This window comes from Anolis sagrei, chromosome 2, assembly GCF_037176765.1.
Source record: "Anolis sagrei isolate rAnoSag1 chromosome 2, rAnoSag1.mat, whole genome shotgun sequence".
NCBI lineage: Eukaryota > Metazoa > Chordata > Lepidosauria > Squamata > Dactyloidae > Anolis > Anolis sagrei.
Window position 1 is genome coordinate 49,948,218 of NC_090022.1, and position 22,522 is coordinate 49,970,739.

Here is a 22,522-nt window from a genome sequence, read left to right on the forward strand (position 1 = left end):
TGTGAGCCCCCCTCCCTTTTCTTTTTCAATTTAAAACAAACAAAAATGGAGGGGAAATGAACAGTCATCTTAGTCATCTGAAGATCAAAATAAAATAGTTTAATTATACAAATTAGTACCAAAAATGATCATGCCACACAAGACAATACACAATTCTGTCAACCTAAATAAGTAACTGGAGGAACAAATTTATTTATTTATTTATTATTTACGACATTTATGTGCTGCCTTCCTCACCCTGAAGGGGACTCAGAGTGGCTTACAAGTAATATGTAAATACAATATATTAAAGTATTACCATAGCACAATATTAGTATTATATATTACTATATTGTACCATACCATCATAGTGTAATATTATTACAGTCTTTCTGTTTGTACTAATGTAAGAAATAAAGAGGAGTCTAGTTGCTAAAAAAGGCATACTCTCTATTACTTCTAATACATTTTCACTAGTTCATTCATTTTGCTATTAAGGCCATGTTCCACAATTCATCTACTGACAATTGCACTGCACTCTTCCGGTTTATACATCTAAGCGTACCAATTCATGAAAACAACCAAAATTTTGAGATAATGTTGAGTCATTGTTTTGATTCAGCAAAAAACAACTGCTGAGTCAATATTCTGAGTTGTGATTTTACTCTTCTCTTTATATACTTCTTTCCAAAAACACATGGAGATACAATCCTACTCCACTGTCTCCAGTATCTACTGTTTCACTCTTTAAACTATTATTTTCAATGCACAAACATCATATACCACTTATTTAGCATTTTAGAGAGTTCTTTGATGTTTGCAGAACTCAGAGCAATGGGTTCAAATTACAGGAGAGGGCAAGATTGTTTTCTGCTGCTTTGGAGACTAGGACACAGAGCAAAAGATTCAATCTACAAGAAAATAGATTCCACCTGAACATTAGGAAGAACTTCCTGACTGTGAGAGCCGTTCAGCAGTGGAACTCTCTGCCTCAGAGTGTGGTGGAAACTCCTTCCTTGAAAGCATTTAAACAGAGGCTGGGTAGCTATCTGTTGGGAGTGCTTTGATTGTGCTTTTCCTGCATGGCAGGGGGTTGGACTAGATGACCCATGTAGTCTCTTCCAACTCTATGATTCTATGATTTCGTTTGCCCAACTGACCATAACTTTATCTATATCTTTAACAGAACTTTTAATATTAAGATTTGAATTTTTCCAGAGAGTTAATAAGTGGCTTCCTCTATGAGGCATCTTACACTAAATGTAGAGCCCAGTTGCAACCAAATATACAATAATGCAAAACCAAGAGGCAGTCTGAGGTAAAATGCATTATGATATAGGTTGGAAATATCAACTACTTCCTATGGTGGCTTAAAATAAAATTATTGTTATGAATCTTGTCTTTTTTTCTTTTTATTAATGCAATTTATAAGTGATGTTGCGATAGCTGATGATTAGACTGGTAATCACATTTGAAGAGAAGAAAACCCTAAGCATTCTTCAGCTTCAAACACTTTCCCAAAGAGATCTATAGCATGACTGTGCATGTAGCACCAGGTAACTGGAGTCCATGTTTACTAACTGCCAGGAATCCTCTTTTTTTGTTTCCATATGTTTCCCAAAATGATTTCCCCCATACCTTTAATCACCTTGTTTTGCTTCAAAAGTTGCCTTATTACAGCAGTTCCAAAGTCGCAACTCAAGACATGTTAGTATTGTCAAAAGTTTCTAAACACTATCAAATATAATAATCATGCTTCCGGGAGTCTGGGTCTCCATAGGTCACGTAGCCCTGGTCGTTGACTGGCCAGCTGCGGTCAGGAGTGTAAATGCTGGGATAGACTGGGAGCTTGCGAGAAACACGGTGGAACAGAGGATGACCGCCATCGTGCTCCATTTCTGGGAAGTACAGTTTGTCGAGAAGATGCCCTGGCCAGAAGTTATTGGGGTCCGTCAGAGGATTCAGGAAGGTAAACATTTTCATCAGCTCTCTGTTAAAGCAACAACAACAAAATGGTTAAGTTGGGAAGGACATACTGTAAAACAAATTAATTTTTTTTCGGTTTTTTTCATGTCAGGAACGACTTGAGATTTCTGGTGTGAGAGAATTGGTCGTCTGAGAGCCAGTACAATGAAATTATTTGAGTACTGACTATACATCTTTGGAGACTTGAGTTTGTATACACACACAAACACACAACATTTCCAATTCCCACCACCACCACGAGAATAGTTTTGTTTTACATATTAATCCTTATAGATTTACATACTGTATAACATTTGCATCCTATTTCTTGTGCCCTGATCTCTAAACTTACTCATAATATAACTCTTGACCCGGTCCCATCTTTCAATTTCTCGCATTCTATCTTCATTACCTTTTGAATCATTTAATTTTACACCCATAATTTCGAACTCCATTTGGTCCACCATATACTGATACCATTAATTTACTGTCCACTTTGATTTGCCTTTCCATCCCAGTACTATCACTGCTTGTGTGCACTCAATTATTGCTTCCTTTATTTCCCTGTAATTTCCAATTCCCTCTCTTTTTACTAAGACCACAATTTCTTTTGTTATAACCCAATCAGTTCCTTATATTTGGTTTCACACATTTTTATAGTATGTCAGAAGAACTGTACTTGTTCACATTCCCACATCACGTGCATAAACCATCCTTTCTGTTGCCATCCATGCTAGCACTGACTGCTCCCCTTTTTATAATAATATGCTAATTGACAGGGTGTACAATACCACTTATGTAATACTTTCCTCCTCGTTGCTCTTACTTTTATATTCCTTGTCATCCCCATTGCTTCTGCCATTTGTCTTATATCTTGTTCGATAATTTGTAACTCCGTTTCCCACATGCTTTTCTTCCTGAACCATTTCTGGTGTCACTAGTATTGTACACCCGTCAGTTTGCTCTTATTATGTTGAACTGTGGTTTACTTTCAAATAAGACCCCCAAACTTTTATGCTCACAATTAAAATATATATATATAGTTTGGGGAAAAACATTGCACAAAAGTTGGAAGGAGATAAAAGAATTGTGGGCTTAAATTAGCAAATAGTCACCCATTGATCACTTTAAGTAGTAATGAAAGAATACTGCACTGTACCTTTCTATGTATTCTTCTTCAACCATTTCTGGCGTCTGTAGTATGCTTTCATAGATGGTTCTATTTTTCCAGAAATTCACCGGAGGAAGAATTCTTTTTGAGCGGTTTCTGGAAAAGCGATACATGTTATGAGAACGGATCCGTTATGAGAACGGATTCTGATTTGCTATTGAGGCGTTACGATATGATAATGATTGTTTTTGATTTTGTCTGTTATGTATAATGTGTTTTAATTGCTTATGATATTGTTGTGATAACCTGTATTATGTAAACCGCATTGAGTCGCCTAACCGGGCTGAAAAATGCGGTATAGAAATAAAGCAAAGCAAATAAATAAATGTTCAACTCAGAAAAAGTCAAGGAGGAAATAAGAAACTGGGGTCCAATTTGAGGATGGAATTGGAGTGAAGGACAAAATGAGACCACAATTCTTGCCAAAGGTATTCTTTTCTCTACTGAAATATTCCTTTCCTCCCCCCAACTTTCTACTGCAATGACTACCATATATACTTGAGTATAAGCTGAATTTTTCAGTCCTTTTTTTAGACTGAAAAAGTCCCGCTTGGCTTATACTCGAGTCAAAGTTATTTATTATTTTACTCTATTGTTATTATTACATTTATTATTTTTAGTCTATTTATTATTATATTTACATTATTTTATTCTATTTATTATTATTATTACATTGATTATTTTACTCTATAATTACTGTTATAATTACATTTATTATTTTACTTTATTTATTTATTTGACTTATTTGACTATTTATTTACTATTATTATATTTGGTATATTATTTTACTCTATTAATACTGTTATTATTACTTTTCCATGATTTTACTCTATTATTATTATTATCATTATTATTATTATTATTATTATTATTATTACTTTTAAAATTTTACTCTCTTTATTATTATTGGAAGGATACGTAAGCACATTTGCATTGAAGAAGGTAAGAATTATGGTTTAGTCAGAGTTAGACAGTCTTATCTTAAATTATAATTTTATGTAAATATTCAAAAACATTTAACCTACTGATGCCTCACTTAATGTAATTTTATTGGTATCTATTTTTAGTTTGAAATTTACCAGTAGCTGCTGCATTTCTCACCCTCGGCTTACACTCGAGTCAATACGTTTCCTCAATTTTTTGTGGTAAAATTAGGTGCCTCAGCTTATATTCGGGTCAGCTTATACTTGAGTATATACAATAGTTAAAATTTCAGTGGAACTTTTAGAGACACAATTACGTATCAAAATTGGATGGACAGACAAAGTTAGTAAAGGAATGTGAACATAGCAAAAGTAATAGTTCTAGTTGCAAACAATTTCACAGCCCAACAAAAAAAAAACCTGCTTTTGGTTTTTAAGCTTGTTCTTGCGGTTATTTGAGACCACTGATTCAGAAAATTGCATTAGATAGACAACATTGGCTCTAGTTTCTTAGATATACTGATCATGATTTTCTATGATCAGCATAGAAAATATGTTCTATATATCAAAAACTAGAGATGAAAGGGGAAAACTGGTGCAATTTTTGGAATCAGCAGGTCCAATAGACACAGAAACAGGACTAACATTTGAGGCACCTAAATGTGTGTTGGCCAGTATTTTCAATGTATTACTCTACGCAATGCTAGAAATGAAGTTGCTTACGCTGCCAGGCAAAAAAATACCATGTAGCTGTCATATCTTTCCCTCCTTCTCCGTGGAAAAAAAGAAAACAGAAGAAAAAGTGACAAAATATGGGAGGCATTTAAGTGAAGGACAATGCCATCCAGATCATCTGTAACAGTCTTTCCCAAACTTTGATCTTCCAGATGTTTTGGACTTCAGCTCCCAGAATTCCTGACAGCTGGCCAAGCTGGCTGTGGCTTCTGAAGTCTGAAACAGCTGGAGGACCATTGCTTGACAATTTCGGCCCCTTAAAACCCTGTGAGAGAAGCCAGGGGATTGCACAGGGAAAGTTTCCTCTAGATGCACCACAACAGGAAGGAATGAACAAATCTATAAAGCTGAACAATCTCAGTTACTACAGAGCTCTATTTTTAAAAACCCCAAATGTGGAGACTTGAGACAGTAACGTACTCTTATTCATCTATATTCGAGTAATACCTGTCTTAGAGTACTAAATTCATGCCTGTTTTTGAGAGGTTTAAAGAGCTCTTCATCAGGCATCAAGTTACAAAAAGCAAGCAGAAAAACAAAAAAAAGCTTCTTAAAGCTATGGGATCTGCATAGTGAGAGCAGGTGTAATGGAGGAATGAAGGGGTATGCAAACATTGGCATGAGGTAGGTACTAGATTTCAGAAAAGTTTGTTCCTCCATTTTTTAAAACCTGAAATGCCGCTGAATGCTCAGAACTCCCCCCGTCCTGAACTGAACCTCACTTATTCCTTTCCTGGTGAAAAACAGAGCAATTTAGCCATCTTTTTACTGCCAAGATTGGGCAAAGGAAGTCCGTAGAAAGTGAATTGGATAATTCCACTTGTCCCCAGTGCATCTGACATACCTCATTAGTCTCCTAAATTCTGCATATGACATCCAGCGGTATTTCAGAGGCTTCCCCTCTTCGAGGTCTTCCTTTTCCTCCGTCACCTTAGGCTTTCTGTGGGAGAATGAAAAACGAAAGATTTCAGAGAAACAAGAGGATAAAACACTGAACATGGACTTTCCAAACCTTAAACTATACACTGCAGCAAAATGAGGTAACATTTAAAAAAACCAAATGTTGCTGAGAAAATATACACGTTTATGCATGCAAATGCTTTAAGAATTGATAACATGATGAATATTATATCTTGGTATTCGAGCATGTGAGCAGCCCATAAAGGCAATGCATAGGACTGTATGCGGACGTAGTGGAGCTAATGCCTGTAATTGTCATGTTAATTACCTGTAATTAACATGACACAGGTAAAACAAGGAAAATAATAATAAATCAGGCTTCCTGTGACTGCATCCTGCTTGGTCTCAACACAAACTTCACTTTCTTTTCTACCAGCAGCAGAGAGATGCCTCTTGACACATGATGGTTACAGCCATCACTAATTGATTGTGTTTTTCTAATTTGTTGTTTGCTTTGTTTACCTTTGCTATATTATTCATTTTATTGTGTTCTTCTGACATCAAATGGCTGCCATTTTTGTTGTGAGCCGTCCCAAGTCCCCGGTGGGGAGATGGGATGGGATACAAATAAAGTTTATTATTATTATTATTATTATTATTATTATTATTATTATTATTATCATTACTACTACTATTACTACTACTACTAATTGTTATTAGCATCTTGTACTACAAGAAAAAAACATTTTGTCAATTTTGCTCTGTCCTAACTGTTATGCAAGATATTGTTATGGCTAAAATAATTATAAGATCCTTTTATTTAAAAATGCCAGAAGGGTCAAAGAGACATAAAATACTTTGCCCAACATTACAGAGTAAGTTCATGGTTGCAAGAAAACTATGTCCCCAGTCTCCCAGTGCTTCATTCTATCTACTAAACTATGTAAATTCTGAAATTAATGCTAAAAATAATGTTCTCCAAAATGGAATGAAACACTACAAAATTCTGCAATATCTAAATCTTGGCTTTAATTTCACAGGAAATTATTTTCTGTTTGGAAATGCTATAAGTTTTAAGCACATTTGATTGTTTATTTAACTAGTGTCCAAAATATTAAAAATTAACTAGATATTTTAAATTACAAAAATGAGAGTCAAGCACTGAAAGGGTCAAATGGATGCAATGACTTAGCAAAAGCTGCCAGTTTTATATAAGCAGGTGTGCCTGTAGCTTGGTAACAGTCAGTCTGAGGTTAACCTCAATGGGAGAAAGATCTTAGTCTGTGAGAGAAGCCTCTGTGTGCAGTAGGCCTTAGTCTATGAAAAGGCCAAATGTGTGAAGCTCCAGTGTGAAGGCTGAACTTTATTTGTGTCATGGAAACCTTGTTGTTGTAAATAGTCCAACCATATTATTTTGCTATAAAGAAAGGTTTCCTGTGGAGGAGATAACATTAGTCTGTGTGTTTTTGTTCTTTTTATCACTTTTAGCTACTAATACTGGGTCACACTGCTGCTGCTAAGTTACTCTGCTGTGGATTTATGAGGAGGGTCTTTTATAAATAAGTCCACTTGCCCTACAATCAGCTGTAAAAGAATAAACATAACAGCCAAATCATTTGTGTAGTCTTCAGTACACCTGGTCACAACCTGTAGTCTTCAGTACACCTGGCCCTTATCAGGACGATAAGGGAATCATCCTGAAAAAAACATTCACTTATTTATTTCAATGTATTTGATTTATTGTTATTCTGCCTTTGTTCTGGCATGGGACCCAAGGCATCTAAAGGCTAAGCTAAAACAAGTTAAATAAAAAACTGATGATAAAAGTGTTACAGCACCATTAAAATAGTGATGAATAAAATGCTATTAAAACTCTGAAGTGTAAAATCATTGAGAAACACAGCAATAAATATTTTAAAAATCACTTCCCATAAAGACTCCTTGCAACCAATCAATCATTAAATTCTCATTTGAATGAAAAGGTCTTTGCTGGTCAAAGAAAGTGCAAAAAGGGGGCCAGCCTAGCCTCTTATGGAAAGGAAGCAGCCATTGAAAAAGGCTACTGAAATCCCAAAAAGGCCTGTGAGGGAGGGGGAACCATGAAATAGAAGACTGAACAAACCCTTTTTTAACTGGAGAAGTGCTTCGTGATTCTTCATCTGATGATGATGGTTCAGGACGAAGAGATTTAGAATAGTAACCTCCAGGTTGCCTCATTTTCCGGAAATGATTTCCATCTCTTAGGATTTTATCTCCTGGGTACAAGAGACCTAATGATACAGAAAATATGTATATATATATTTAAAAGAAATAGTCAGAAATGGTACCTAAGAATGACAATATTTCTACAATTTTAGTCTGTTCTAACCAATTTATCCTAGATTATCTGTTGATTTGTTTCTCCATGAGTAATTGAGTGATGGAAATCTAGATTGTAAGAGGTTAAAATAGCCACTGCGTTCTACTGCTACTGCCATAATAGATTCATTTAACAAAATGTTTAATATGAATTAAGTGGGTATGAATATAAGTTTGTATGTCACTCAATATCCCATCTTATGGGGATTTATCTCCCATTGTTAGTCCCAGCTTCTGCCAACCTAGTGATTCAAAAACATGCAAATGTGAGTAGATCAATAGGTACCGCTTCAGCGGGAAGGTAAGTGTTCCATGCAGTCATGCCGGCCACATGACCCAGGAGGAGTCTATGGACAATGCTGGCTCTTTGGCTTAGAAATGGAGATGAGCACCCCCCTGCCCCCGAGTTGGACACAACTAGACTTAATGTCAAGAGGAAACCTTTACCCTTTACCTCTTATTCTAAAGCCTATGAATTCCATAATCATGAAGCCCAGAAAATGCTCTCTCTGTGTTAACGCTATATTTGCAATCAAAGCAAAGATAATTGGGATTCTGGACCATTTATGGAACTCTTATACAAAACTAGCCATCCCCTGCCACGCGTTGTTGTGGCCCACTCTGTATATATGTGTTTTGTGTGCAAAAAATGTGTGTGTATATGTGGTTTTGCACATGCATTGTAATGTATTTTTTTATTTTTTGACTTTTTATGTCTCTTCTGCTTTTCAGTGTTTTTATGAGTGATGGTCACTCATTGGCCTGATATGTGTATTGTGTCCAAATTTGGTGTCAATTCATCCAGTGTTTTTTGAGTTATGTTAATCCCACAAATGAACATTACATTTTTATTTATATAGATGAGTCGCAGCAATATATACAACCCTTTGCTGACTTATACAGCATAGTTCTACATATCTTTCCTCAGGCGTCAGTCCCATAAATTCAATGAAATGTGCTCTGTAACAAGTAAGATTAGGGCTCCTGTTTCATATTATAATCCTGTTAATGGGCTGGCTAAAGTGGAGTTGATATTAGGCACAAGCCTCTATTGCCGGTGAAAATCCCCTTCTGACCTCAGAATCCTATTCACCAGGCCGATCTGAGAGAACTGCTAACAGAAGGATCTACTGGCAGAATTGGTGTGCTGTCCAAGAACTGCTGCCAGAAGAGTCAATAAAAGGGCAGAGCAGAGAGGAAACACAGCCAAGTCCATGAACACAACATCAGCACAAAACAGAGTCAGTTGTCCTGAGGCCCTTCCACAGGATGGAATATTATGGCAGAATAACTCACAATACCTGCTTTGAACTGGGTTATCTGAGTCCACACTACCATATATCCCAGTTCAAAGCAGATGATGTAGGATTTTATTCAGCTGTGTGGAAGGGGTCCTAGATATCTTCTGAATTCAGCACAACTCCAGCTGAGGACTTTCCCCACCACAGTTAGAGCACTGTGATTCTACATTAACTGCCATGGCTCTGACTATTATGGCATCCTTGGATTTGCAGTTGAGGGAAGAATACTGTGAATTCTCAACCAGGGAACTCTATTGTCTCAGAGCAAACGACAAAGGATTCCACAAGGTACAGTCAAGACAGGTATGGTGGAACCATAGTGCCATAACTGAAAGGGCCCCTGGTCCAATCAACTGCACTCTTTCATATAACAAACCTTCTCCATAAAACCTACAAATATCTATTTGTATTTTGATTTTATCCATCTTGTATACACGCAGAGTCCAAATGGCACGGCTTGGATTTATGCCATTTTCCCTCCCCTCACCCCCTCCCCAAATCCCATGGTTTTACTATACCTTTCTTCAGAGCTTTTTCAGAAATTGGAATTCCGTATTTCCTACAAAGCTTGACACACTGAGTCCAGACCAGGTGGCAAGCCAGACGGTGTTTGTCCACCAGTTCCCCCACTTCGCCTTCCATGGTGCTTGGCAAGCAGTGTTCGTCCACTGCCCGGTCCCCGGTTCTCACCATTCGGCACTGTTCTGCAAAGTCTAGGGGGTTGATTTTCATCTGTGACAATGAGATAATTAACCTTTGGTTGTAAGAATAGCTATGGAAGACCAAACCAAAGAATCAAGTAGTCAAGTATCCTCTCTATACAGAAGACACCAATACCCCAGAAAGTACTAGTTCAGGCATGGGCAAACTTCAGTCTTCCCAAATTTTGGCCCTTCGGCCAGTAGGCCGTTAGGAATTGTGCAAGTCCAAAACACCTGAAGGGCCGAAGTTTGCCCATGTCTTTTCCAATTCCACTCCCAAAACAGCTATCCTACCAATGTTGGAAATAGCAACCTTCTTCGAGCCTCCACTAGTTAATTGTTATGTATATCATTGAGACTCTATTAGACTCTCAAAACAGAGAGATGCTTTAGACTTTGGATTGTTGATTCTAAGAATGGGGCCCTGTGTTATCTGCACAGAGAAACTACTTCAAATCCTATCTGCAATTGGATTGATATGCAATGTACCTGTATGCTAAATACATGGAGTTTGTTAGTAGACCAACTATGTTACTTTTAAAGAAGCCTACTTGTTTTTGGTCTCTTGAGAGCATGATTTCAATCAAGATGTTTTAAGGGAGAGTAGATGTTTTTTGGGTAACTGAAAGAACATTTCTGAATCTCTGTTGTTTTTTGTGCATTGGCATTATCTTTGTCCCTAACAGTTCAAAGAGATTTCTAGGTATATCAGTTTAACAACTGAGAAACTTAACTAGTGGATATTTACCACTAAGGAGAAGGTTGACTCAAATAAAATTTTAACTCTTTTCAGGAAGATCACACTTTACAAAAGGTTATGATTTCTAACAAGGTTATGGCTTTCCAAAAGCTTCCAGGTTTTCCCAAATGGTAATGAAAGTCATTTTACAAAAGGTTTTGGAGATTTCCATTTCCCAAAAGGTTATGTGATCAAAAATCAAGACCTCCTGCAGAGCCCTAGCTCACTGTAACCTCATATTCTGTAATGCAAGATCTCTGCCATTTCATCCTATACGATGAAATCAGTTGCTTGTTGCTGAAGGTCTGTCATCACACAAGGTAAACATGTTATGTTTAAAACTCCCAATCCCACCCACCACCTCCCTAGCAGTGTGCCCTCATCCTTTCTCAAATGCTTGATGGAGAAGAAATGTCTTAAGGCCATCCCGATATGTCTTGGGAGGGTGATCCAAAGTCTGGGAGCAGCCACTGAAAAGCAACTGCTATCAGGTAACCCTCAAGATGAAGACAAGAACTATGTTTCCACAGTACCTTTAGCAGCCGTCTCATATCCCTGTATCTCTTCCCAACCACTTCCATTTCACTGTAGGTTAGGGGCATGCGATCTGGCTCAGTGTTGGTAGGAGGAACTTCCAAATAGTCCATTTGATGCAATGCAAGTTTGCTTTTGCTCCGAGCAATGGAAGAGGCTTTGGGGACACAGGGCACTCTGGTATCTTTATTAAGAAGTCACGAGGATTAGGAAGAGAGAGAACATATATCAGGTTATAAACACATACAAATATTTCTTCCACCGAGAAAACATCCCCCCCCCCAAATACTTCAAAGACACCCTGAAGTTTTCATACTGAATCATGTTGGCTCTTTCTCTTTGTTTATGGAAGAATCCCCGATTGATCAAACTATGGGAAGCCCACAATGAGGATGTGAGGGAAATACCACCTTCCTGCACATGTTCCCCAGCAATTGGCGACAGAGACATGCTGTCTCTGATAGTGAAGGTAATATACCAGCTATTTTAACAAACTGAAAAGCTATTTTTTGGGATAAAATTTCCTAGAAACTGCCAGCTAACCTGGGCATGGGCTAAGAGAGCTGTTGTTCCAAAAAGTAACTTTTTCCAGGTACCAAAAGGTATACTACAGAAAGATTTGAGCTGTTTTCCCCACAACTAACTGGTCCACCGTTCACTTTGTTTTTACCTTGCTTTGTCTCCTTAGTTTGTTTCCTTAAGCTCTCCATCCATATTCTCTGACACTCTGTCAGTTCATCGCCGGTGACACAATTCCCCTTCTGTAAAGAGGTGAGGTAGATGACTACATCTTCCAGGTCATTATTACTGATAGGCACATTAGTCTGGAAAAGAGCAGAGAGCAAGAGTAGCATTGTTTACAAGAATATCTCATCTGGGCACCCCATTCGTTGCATTCCAAGGCTGGGAACCACCTCGGTACTTAACATACATTCCAGGTAAAATAGCAAAGCAGTTTATTGAAGAATATATATAAAAAGCAATTCAGCAAAAAGTATTAAGAACCGAAGTCAAATATCAAGAATAATCCACATAAATCATAGTACAGGAGTAGCATCAAAAACCAGGAATACAAAAGCAGAATAAATCCAAAACAGGAGATTCAGGAACAATCCTCAAAACTTGGAATCATGAGACATGAACAAAACAAAATGTGGAACAGAAAACTAGGTATCCCTTGACTTGACTTGACCGTAGTTCTGTACTCAAACACCAACGTTACCTGGACTGACGAACCCATCTGTTGGGCTAGCTAATATAGAGAGAAAATCATGCCTTCTCCCTGGAAAACTGATAAGAACTTCGTAAACTCTCCTGAGAAGCTCTATGTTAACAAAACGTAAATCTCCTATCTAACTGCTCATTAGTCTGTCCACCTGGACTTTCATTTTCATCCTCTGAACTCCGAACTGTTACTGACCTTGCTTCCCTAGCATTTCAGGAATATGGCCTTCAGACACAGACCACTCATTTTCTGGCTCTCTTGCTGACTTGCTGACCCAAAATCCCCAGTGTCATCAGAATGACTAACAGGCCCAGAATCCTCAGAGAGATCAGGTGGAGGCACAATCAAAGGCTGAACTGAAACACCATTAGTCAGGGTGTATACCATTGTCCTGCTCTAGCTGTACCCATAAACATACACCCTGATCCAGTCAAGCGAATGTGTAAATGTATAAATTATAAGAGAAATCACACAGTCCCATTTGGTTACAAGAAGCATAAATCTCCCTTACACACTTTTTATTAGTGGTACGTGAAAAAGATGATAATTTTATCTGTACAATAGTCCTGCAAGGTACAAAAGGTTGAAAAATAATTGGCCCAAGGTCATATGTGTACCATAAGAGAGAGGGGGGTATGTATGCATGTATGTAAGTATGTATATATACATGTAGTGGGCAGAAGCAGAATTGCTTTCTTATGATTCTAGTAACTGATCCAACCTTTCCACTTTTGACTCTTCCTAAAAAAAAAACTGCAAAGATACTGAGTTATTAGCTCTATTTGGAAATCTGGTCTGGCTACAACACTATAAGCTGGATCCAAATAAAGTTATGCTTCCATAAAGTTCTACTTAGATGACTGACTAACTTAAACTTTACTGATTACAACAGATATACACTAAGTGTGTTGGTTCTGATTGCCTTTGGCTGGCCGGTGATTTTTTCTGCCCATGAAGTGAAATGATGTTAAACACTTGTTCAACAAAAAGAAGGGAGGTATAATTTAAAGTCATATTGCTTTAACAGTTCAATTTTTCCCTGATTCACCACTAACATAAAACCCTACATTTTTCTACCTACCGCTTGGATTATTCTGATGATATCAGCTCTCTTGAACTTCATTGTGTTGGTCCTGTCAGCTTTGTTAAAGATGTCCACAAGCTTCATTTTCTGCTTGTGCAGAAGGTTCTGCAGTGTCTTGAGGGACTCAGGATAGGGCATTGTGATAAGAGGAATGGTTTTATATTGTTTTCTCTTTGGCATCAGGTGCTGAAAGGAAGCAAAACATTTTTAAAAGACCAAAGTTAAATTTATTTAGTAATATCCAACATTTCCTCCAATGAGTTCAAGCTAGCATGCCTGGGTATCATTATCCTTCCCATTTCAAGTTCACAACTACCTTAGGAAGTGGGTCAGGTCGAGTAAGGGACTGGTCAAAGGTCACCCAGTGAGTTTTATGGTTCATTGGAGAACCATAAAATTTCTCAGTCCCAATGCAGCACTATAATCACAAGGGTCCCCTCAATGGATTACATTGATTCATATGTAAACTGTTGTAGGATCTACACCTCTCAACATGTGGGCCTCCAGGTTTTCATGGGCTGTATAACTAATGGCAGGGGATTATGGAAGCTGCAATCCAGAAATATCTGATGATCACCATGGGAAGACCTGATTTAAACAAATAAAAGTAACATTGACAACTACATTCTGGTGACAGAGAAGGCCTGCTGCTATCTAAAAATCTAACAGAATGGAACAGTATGAAAATCTCAGAAATGGATCTTGACACAATAATAAAATAGAAGGTAGAGAAGGAGAAAGAAATTATGGGATTCATATACAAAAAAATTCACGGTGAATCAATACAATAAAAATAAAACATATAAAGATTAAGGAAATGCAATGAAAAGACACAATTCTTCGTCCAAAAAAATGGGAGGGCAATGGGGGACTTAAAGAATGGGAGGAAATAATAAAATACATGTCAGATGGAATTAAAGCCTCAGTTGCCCTAGGCCGGAAGGACTAAAAGAAACAGGATATAAAAACTTGGTATAAATATCTAGCTGACTACCTATTTCAAGACTACATTAGTGAAAGTACAGGTTATTTATAGGATGGGCCAAATCAGAAGACCTGGGAAGCAAAATGGAAGAGTCTCATTTCCAGAATAAAGGGGAAAGATAAAAAATAAGGAATTAAATAAGACTATCCTAATGACTGATGAATTATAATAAGCATAGCAAGATTAGTAAACTTTTCCCAGGGAGAGTGGGGAGGGAGAAGGAGGGGAAATGATGTAAAATGAAATACAGCAGTGATTCTCAACCTGTGAGTACCCAGATGTTTTGGCCTTCAACTCCCAGAAATACTAACAGCTGGTAAACTGACTGGGTTTTCCGGGAGTTGTAGGCCAAAACACCAGGGAACCCACAGGTTGAGAATCACTGGGATACAGGATGATGAAGAGTGCTCTCAAACGCAATACAGAAAACGAGGTGGGAAATTCATATTATATTCAGTCTCAGACCAGAGACTGCACCGAGATCCCCGTCTGCAGTTATCCTTTATGCTACCCCTCCAAAAAATGCAATGCAAAGATACAGAGTGGGGGACAATGCCTGGCTCAACAGCAGTACGTGTGAAAAAGATATTGGAGTCTTCGTTAAACATGAGCCAACAATGTGATGCTGTGGCAAAAAAGCCAATGGGATTTTGGCCTGCATAAATAGGAGACTATTGTCCAGATCTAGGGAAGTCATGTTACCCCTCTATTCTGCCTTGGTCAGAGCACACCTGGAATACTGTGTCCAAATCTGGGCACCACAATTGAAGGGAGACATTGACAAGCTGGAATGTGTCCAGAGGAGGGCGCCTAAAATGATCAAGGGTATGGAGAACAAGCCCGATGAGGAGCGGCTTATAGAGCTGGGCATGTTTAGCCTGCAGAAGACAAGGCGGAGAGGAGATATGATGAGGGCCATGTATAAATATGCGAGGAGAAGTCATGGGGAGGAGGGAGTCTTCTGCCCTGGAGACTAGGATGTAGAACAATGGCTTCAAACTATAGGAAAGGAGATTCCACCTGAACATTAGAAAGAACTTCCTGACTGTGAGAGCTAATCAGCAATGGAACTCTCTGTCCCGGAGTGTGGTGGAGGCTCCTTCGTTGAAGGCTTTTAAACAGAGGCTGGATGGCCATCTATTGGGGGTGCTTTGAATGCAATTTTCCTGCTTTTTGGTAGGGGACTGGATGGCCCACGAGGTCTCTTCCAACTCTATGATTCTCAGCTGTGAAATGAGATGCTCACAAGAGATCTTCATTGACTTCATGTGAGGGGGAGCAGTTTTGACTATACTCCTTGTATGCTAGACCTATAACCTTTCTGGGAAAGAACAGTTTCAGGGCCTGGAGGTTCCTTTCCAGCTATAAAGCCACATTGCCTCTCTGTTATACTGACCTCAATGCTTTTCACAGCTTCCAGTGTGGCTTCCATTTTAACCTCCTTTGGTTCTTTGTCCTCTTTCATTCTGCCTAAGACACTCGCTTCCAGCTCGGTTCCAGGTAGCTTGGCATTCAGCCATTCCTCTAGATCCACACAATTGTTCAGAAAATCCCATAGTTGTCTCCTCTCCTCAATAAAAGCATCCAGTTTTTGTATCTCATCTTCCTCTGAAGAGACCTCATCCTCTGAAGGGAACTCCAAGGTGTGAGCTTTCTCCGTCAGGCCGCAGGACATGTGGGGCTGAAGTACGGGCTTGAAAGGAGCCTTTCCTTTCATCGGTGGGGCAATGAAAATACGGCGCCTGGATCTGGGTGGGCCAAACCGACTTTTTTTCACTTTAAAGAAATAATGTGGATAGGCCTCTCTGAGTTTGAATTGTTTAAAGCAGTGGCCTAATATCTCATCCGGGTTGGGAAGGGGGGGTTCCTTGGGCACATCATCGGCATGCATGACGCTGCTTTCCCTGAAAACAAAACAAAACCAATGTGGGTTTGAAATCCATTGTTAATCAAAATGTCTCCCCTTTAAAGCAAGCTTTTAAAGCTAAATTCAGTTCCACTCAAAGTTTGTTTGTGTGGTGTGTGTGTCAACAAACCAGTGTTGTACACTAATCATTACTTGTTAGTTCATAGTAAGTTTCCAGGAAAGAAAGAAGTAGTCATATCTAGGCATTGGGCACAAATATAGTGCTGGTCCCTGACACATTGAATAGTTCCTTTTAAAATCCAGCATTTTTTAAAGTGTTATTTTCTACTGTGTTATTGTTATGTTAGTTTGTTAGGTTTTGAGATGGCCATTTATGTATTGTGTTTTTTATTTTTGCCTTGGTTTTTGTATTGTGTTTTATTTTCTGTTAGGTTTTTGAGATTGCCGATGTATTATATTTTATTTTTGCTTTTGTTTTTGTACTGTGTTTTATTTTCTGTAAGCTGCCCCGAGTCTTGTCTGGAGAGGGGGAGAGATATAAATAAAGTTTATTATTATAATATTATTGTTATTATTTTCTCTTACATCAAGTAACTTGAAATGCAGTGGTCTAAAGGATACCTTACAAAACCAATTTTAATTGATTTCATAGTCTAGAACAGTGGTTCCCAACCTGTGGTCCATGGACAATCAGTGGTCCCCAAGAACTAAAATATAGTCCACAGCCTCACCATTACTACACCACTGCAACAAGAGTGACTGGTCTCGGGAAACCCTCTTATAGTGCCAAGGCAACAGGGATGTCGAGAGGGGAGAGGGTAACTATCCACAAAAGGTGCTTCTCTTCCTCCTCCCTCCCCTTGAGTGGAGCCATTCCATGTAGCGCCTGGAAGTGGGGGTGTCTTGGTGTCTTTGTTTTTAGGCCTGTTCCTGAGGTTATTTGGGGTGCTGATTCAGAAAACTGCATTGGATAGACCACATCAGATCTAGATTATTAAATATGGTTTTCTGTGGGCAAACAGATGGTGACTACTGGGTGGCATATGTTCTGTATCTGAAACTAGAGCTGATGTGGTCTATCCAATGCAATTTTCTGAATCAGCACCCCAAATAACCAAACTAAATCTATAGTTGACCAAAAGCTGATTCATAACTCTTTTGGTACTAATGTTGGAGAGTGGCCTCTGGTCAAGAAAGGTTGGGAACCACTGGCCTAGAAGGTAACTCTTGTGTAGACACAGTATTAGAAAAGATGTTTTCCTTTTATCATATTGTGAAATATATGTTAGATGTGCAGCAACATTTAGTACTGAACAGTCAGAAATAGGGCTAGGAAATGCGAGTTGCCCAAAATATGCTGCCTTCTTGTCTTCATACTGCCTTCTTGTCTTCATCTGCTGACTTCTCTAAGGCCCCTTCCACACAGCTAACTATATATGCTCCCTTTCTTTAATTCTTCCTATTATTATTATTATTATTATTATTACCATTACTATTATTATTGTGCTGTTGTTGTTGTGGAGTAAATCTCTTGCCTTCTTACTCAATGGACTAAGTGTGCCTCTTGTTGGACATCAACCCCACACTTACCAAGTCTGCAGTCCTCAATGAGGAACAGCTAGTTAGCTTTAGAATAGGCTGAGGGAATCTCTTCCCCCGGCTCCTGAATGTCAGGCCTCTTCCACACACCTGTACAAAATCCCACATTTTCCGCTTTGAACTGGAATATATGGCAGTGTGGACTCAGATAAACCAGTTCAAAGCAGATATTGTGCGTTATCTGGCCTGATTTTCTGGATTATATGGCTCTGTGGAAGGGCATATATATATATATATATACACACACACACACACACACACTAATACTATTAGACGTATTTTCCCCATCTTCTCTTTTCCAGCCCTTTTCTCTTTCAGCTTTCCTCTAAAATAATGCAAGATTAGCACAGGAGCACAGTGGCTGAGGGGGAAAAGGAAGGGGCCTGAGGCTGTGAGGAATGGTGGGAGTTGGAGTCCAAAACACCTGGAGGGCCCAAGTTGGCCCACACCTGGTCTAGCTGCATTAATTCCAGTGTGAATGGAGCCCAAATGTTACTACTGAAGAACAGTAATGTTCTTAAGAATCAAATTCCTGTTATAAAGCCTTTGGTCTGTTTCTTCAAGCCTTTGACATTTTTGTTCCTTCCCTCAGATGTCCATTAAGACCAATTGACAAAAAAAGTCTGGATCTGCTATCCCAGTTCTTTCAACAAATTTTCACAAAGTCTCCTAAGTACCAAGACCTACCTGTGCAATTGAGTTTATGGAGAGGAGGAGGATTAGTATTCTTTACTCACATCCTCGCCTAGATATCTGATACCTACTTCAGCCTGCTGTTGTGATATAATTTACTAGGCTTTTAATGTATTAATATATTGTGCTTTAACTGGTATTTAGCTTATCCTTGGTTCAAGTTCTGTTGTTTGTAAATTATATTTAGTTCATTTTATTTCATGTTTTGTTATGACTGTTGTTTATTTGCTCCTGGCATTGAATGTTTGCCATTTTTATTATACTTTGGACACCGCCAAAGTATAATAATCCTTCCAGGAAGAGAGGGCAAGGTATAAATAAGATATTATTATTATTGTTGTAGAATTTATATGATTTACCTTTTTCACCCATCTGTAAAGAGAGGAATACGCTTACCTCAAATCAGGGCCTGAACAATGCACAAATCTGCAAACAATAAAAATGTAAGTAAATATATATTAATACATACATTCATTTCAGAAGTTAGGAAACTGAAGGCAAAATAAGGGAATTTTTGCAATGATAGCTTGCATTTTGGCTATGTTCAACTGCTATAAGCCATCTTGAGTGCTTATAGGAAAGATATACATAAATGTAACATAAATGTAATGACAATAACAACTCCCAGAGGTTTCTGTCAACATAAGTAATGCTCAAGCAGCTGAGTGGGAAAAGGAAAAGGTCTGAGTCTGTGAGGAATGGTGGGAGTTGAAGTCCAAAACACCAGGTAGGAAGGCCCATGCATGAGCTATCTTGACCTGCTCATTTGCATATGGTTTCTGATTGGCCAGCCTCAACATTCTAACATTCTTAAGTGGCTGAGGGGGGAAAGGAAGGGGGCTGAGGCTGTGAGGAATGGTGGGAGTTGGAGTCCAAAACACCTGGATGAAAGGCCCAAGTTGGCCCACACCTGGTCTAGCTGCATTAACTCCAGTATGAATGCAGTCCAAATGTTACTACTGAAATGTGCATCTACATTGCGGAATTAATGCAGTCTGACCCCACTTTTGTTGCCATGGCGGAATGCTCTGGGATCCTGGGAATTGGAGGCTAAAAACTTTGTAAAACTACAACTCTCCTCATTTCATAGTATTGGGTGCATCTACTACAGAATCTATGCTGGGTTGTTGTAGGGTTTTTCGGGCTATATGGCAATGGTCTAGAGAGGCATTCTCTCCTGAAGTTTTGCCTGCATCTATGGCAAGCATCCTCAGAGGTAGTGAGGATGCTTGCCATAGATGCAGGCAAAATGTCAGGAGAGAATGCCTCTAGACCAGGGGTCCTCAAACTTTTTAAACAGAGGGCCAGGTCACAGTCCCTCAAACTGTTGGAGGGCTGGATTATAATTTGAAAACAAAAATAAACATGAATGAATTCCTATGCACACTGCGCATACCTTATCAGTAGTGCAAAAAACACTTAAAACAATCCAATAATTAAAATGAAGAACAATTTTAACAAATATAAACTTATTAATATTTCAATGGGAAGTGTGGGCCTGCTTTTGGCTGATGAGATAAAATTGTTGTTGTTGTTGTGTGCTTTCATGTCATTTCAGACTTAGGGTGACCCTGAGCGAGGGCCGGGTAAATGACCTTGGAGGGCCGTATCCGGCCCCCAGGCCTTAGTTTGAGGACCCCTGTTCTAGACCATGGCCATAGAGCCCGAAAACCCTACAACAACCCAGTGATTCCGGCCATGAAAGCCTTTGACAATACATGAATCAATGCTGCTTGGCACCGCTTTGGCATCCTGGGAGCTGTAGTTTCCCAAGGTTGTTTAGCCTTCTCTGCCAAAGAGTGCTGCTGACTGAGGAAAACTACCAATCCCAGCATCCCATTGCATTGAAGGGTGGAATTCAGAAAGGCCCCAGTACTATTTGATAGAGAAATCAAAGGTAAAAGGTAAAGGTGTTTTTCCCCTAACATTAAGTCCAGTCGCGTCCGACTCTGGGGGTTGGTGGGTGCTCATCTCCATTTCTAAGCCGAAGAGCCGGCGTTGTCCGTAGACGCCTCCAAGGTCATGCGGCCGGCATGATTGCATGGAGCGTCGAAGGATAAAGACACTGCAAAAGGACAGTTCCCAATCCAAACTCGACCTACACGCTCACGGGCTTCCTTTCCGTGTGAGGCGTGGCGAGGGAGCTGCGCAGGGCTTGGGAGGCCCGGCTCCCTCCCTGGGATGTACGCCGCCTCTTGGCGCTGTCGGAGGAGCTGCTGCTCAGCATGGCGAAGGCCTCTCCGCATCCCAAAACACACAGAGAGAGGGGGAAACAAACAGAAAGAAAGGCGCTCTGCCCTTTGGCGCGCCTCCGTGAGAGCACAAGCAGCATTGGCGCGGATTCCAAGGCAACAGGCACGCCCACTCGCACCTCATTGGCTGAGGACGCCCCGCAGGCCTTTTCGAGGGAGGGGAGGAGCAAGAGGCTGGCCGGGGTGCGCCTAAGTTGGAGGGTCAATGCCATTTTCACTGCCATGGCTCAGTGCCCTGGAATCCTGGGAGTTGCAGTTTCACAAGGCCTTGGGGCTTCTTCCCAAGAGTGCTGGTACCCTACCACACTACATCTAATCCATCTAAAACACAGACATGGGCCTTTCATCTTAAGAACTGACAAGCATCCCGAGCTCTGAGGATTACCTGGGAAGGAATCCCACTGGAGCATTGCAGCACACCCAAATACCTGGGAGTCACTCTGGACCGTTCTCTGATCTACAAGAAGCACTGCCTGAACATCAAACAAAAAGTGGGTGCTAGAAACAATATCATATGAAAGCTGACTGGCACAACCTGGGGATCACAACCAGATACAGTGAAGACATCTGCCCTTGCGCTGTGCTACTCTGCTGCTGAGTATGCATGCCCAGTGTGGAACACATCTCACCACGCTAAAACAGTGGATGTGGCTCTTAATGAGACATGCTGCATTATCACAGGGTGTCTGCCCCCTACATCACTGGAGAAATTACACTGCTTAGCCGGTATTGCACCAGCTGACATCCGCCGGGAAGTAGCAGCCAATGGTGAAAGGACCAAGGCAGAGACATCTCCAGCTCATCCCTTGTTTGGATATCAGCCAGCGCGTCAACGACTTAAATCAAGAAATAGTTTTTTTAGATCTACAGAGACACTCGCTGGAACACCTCAGCAAGCGAGAGTTCAAAAGTGGCAGGCTCAAACCCAGCACCTTAATCCATGGGTGATACCAGAGAGACTCCCCCCTGGGCACACAGAGGACTGGGCGACTTGGAAGGCGCCGAACAGACTGCGCTCTGGCACCACGAGATGCAGAGCCAATCTTAAGAAATGGGGCTACAAAGTGGAGTCGACGACATGCGAGTGTGGAGAAGAGCAAACCACTGACCACCTGCTGCAATGCAACCTGAGCCCTGCCACATGCACAATGGAGGACCTTCTTGCGGCAACACCAGAGGCACTCCAAGTGGCCAGATACTGGTCAAAGGACATTTAATCAGCTACCAAGTTTGCAAAATTTGTGGGTTTTTTATCTGTTTGTTTGTTTTGTTGTTAGAAATGTAATACAATGTTCTGGTTGCGGATGACACAATAAAAATAACCAAACTACATAACAACAACAATAGTAACAAGAACAACAACAAAGCACTGACAAAACTGAAGGAAAAGTTGATAAGAAGACCTGGTTATGGCTCACGAATGGAACCCTGAAGGAGACAGAAGGCCTGATTCTTGCAGCCCAGGAGCAATAATAATAATAATAATAATAATAATAATTTGGCCACGGTGG

The 22,522-nt window shown here is 39.8% G+C and overlaps 2 protein-coding genes across 3 annotated transcripts in view; both read right to left on the reverse strand.

The window, feature by feature from the left end:
- LOC132769363 (large ribosomal subunit protein eL32) overlaps positions 1-22,522 on the reverse strand; it is a 262,210-nt gene that overhangs the window by 13,812 nt on the left and 225,876 nt on the right. The gene's annotated exons all lie outside the window — the stretch shown is intronic.
- On the reverse strand, positions 97-21,096 carry EFCAB12 (EF-hand calcium binding domain 12). 2 transcript variants are annotated; one of them, XM_060766261.2, is made up of 11 exons: positions 20,862-21,096; positions 19,156-19,185; positions 15,997-16,504; positions 13,613-13,801; positions 11,977-12,130; positions 11,306-11,490; positions 9,851-10,064; positions 7,796-7,943; positions 5,618-5,713; positions 3,104-3,211; positions 97-1,969 (listed from the first exon to the last, which is right to left on the reverse strand). In XM_060766261.2, exons 1-11 carry the CDS (start codon positions 21,089-21,091, stop codon positions 1,717-1,719), a joined length of 2,115 nt encoding a protein of 704 aa, XP_060622244.2. In that variant the 5' UTR covers positions 21,092-21,096; the 3' UTR covers positions 97-1,716. The 2 variants fall into 2 exon arrangements, with proteins under 2 accessions (XP_060622244.2, XP_060622245.2); XM_060766262.2 differs by having other exon boundaries at positions 99-1,969; positions 20,686-20,945.

What these genes read in the sequence shown, in the direction of transcription:
- EFCAB12 (XM_060766261.2), bottom strand. Translation starts at nt 21,091, where the DNA reads ATGCTGCTTGTGCTCTCACGGAGGCGCGCCAAAGGGCAGAGCGCCTTT. An exon ending in TCATCAGAATAATCCAAGCG is followed by an intron (nt 12,131 to 13,612) that starts GTAGGTAGAAAA and finishes GCTCTTTTCCAG; the next exon opens with ACTAATGTGCCTATCAGTAA. An exon ending in ACTTCTCCAGTTAAAAAAGG is followed by an intron (nt 5,714 to 7,795) that starts GTTTGTTCAGTC and finishes ATTCTCCCACAG; the next exon opens with AAAGCCTAAGGTGACGGAGG.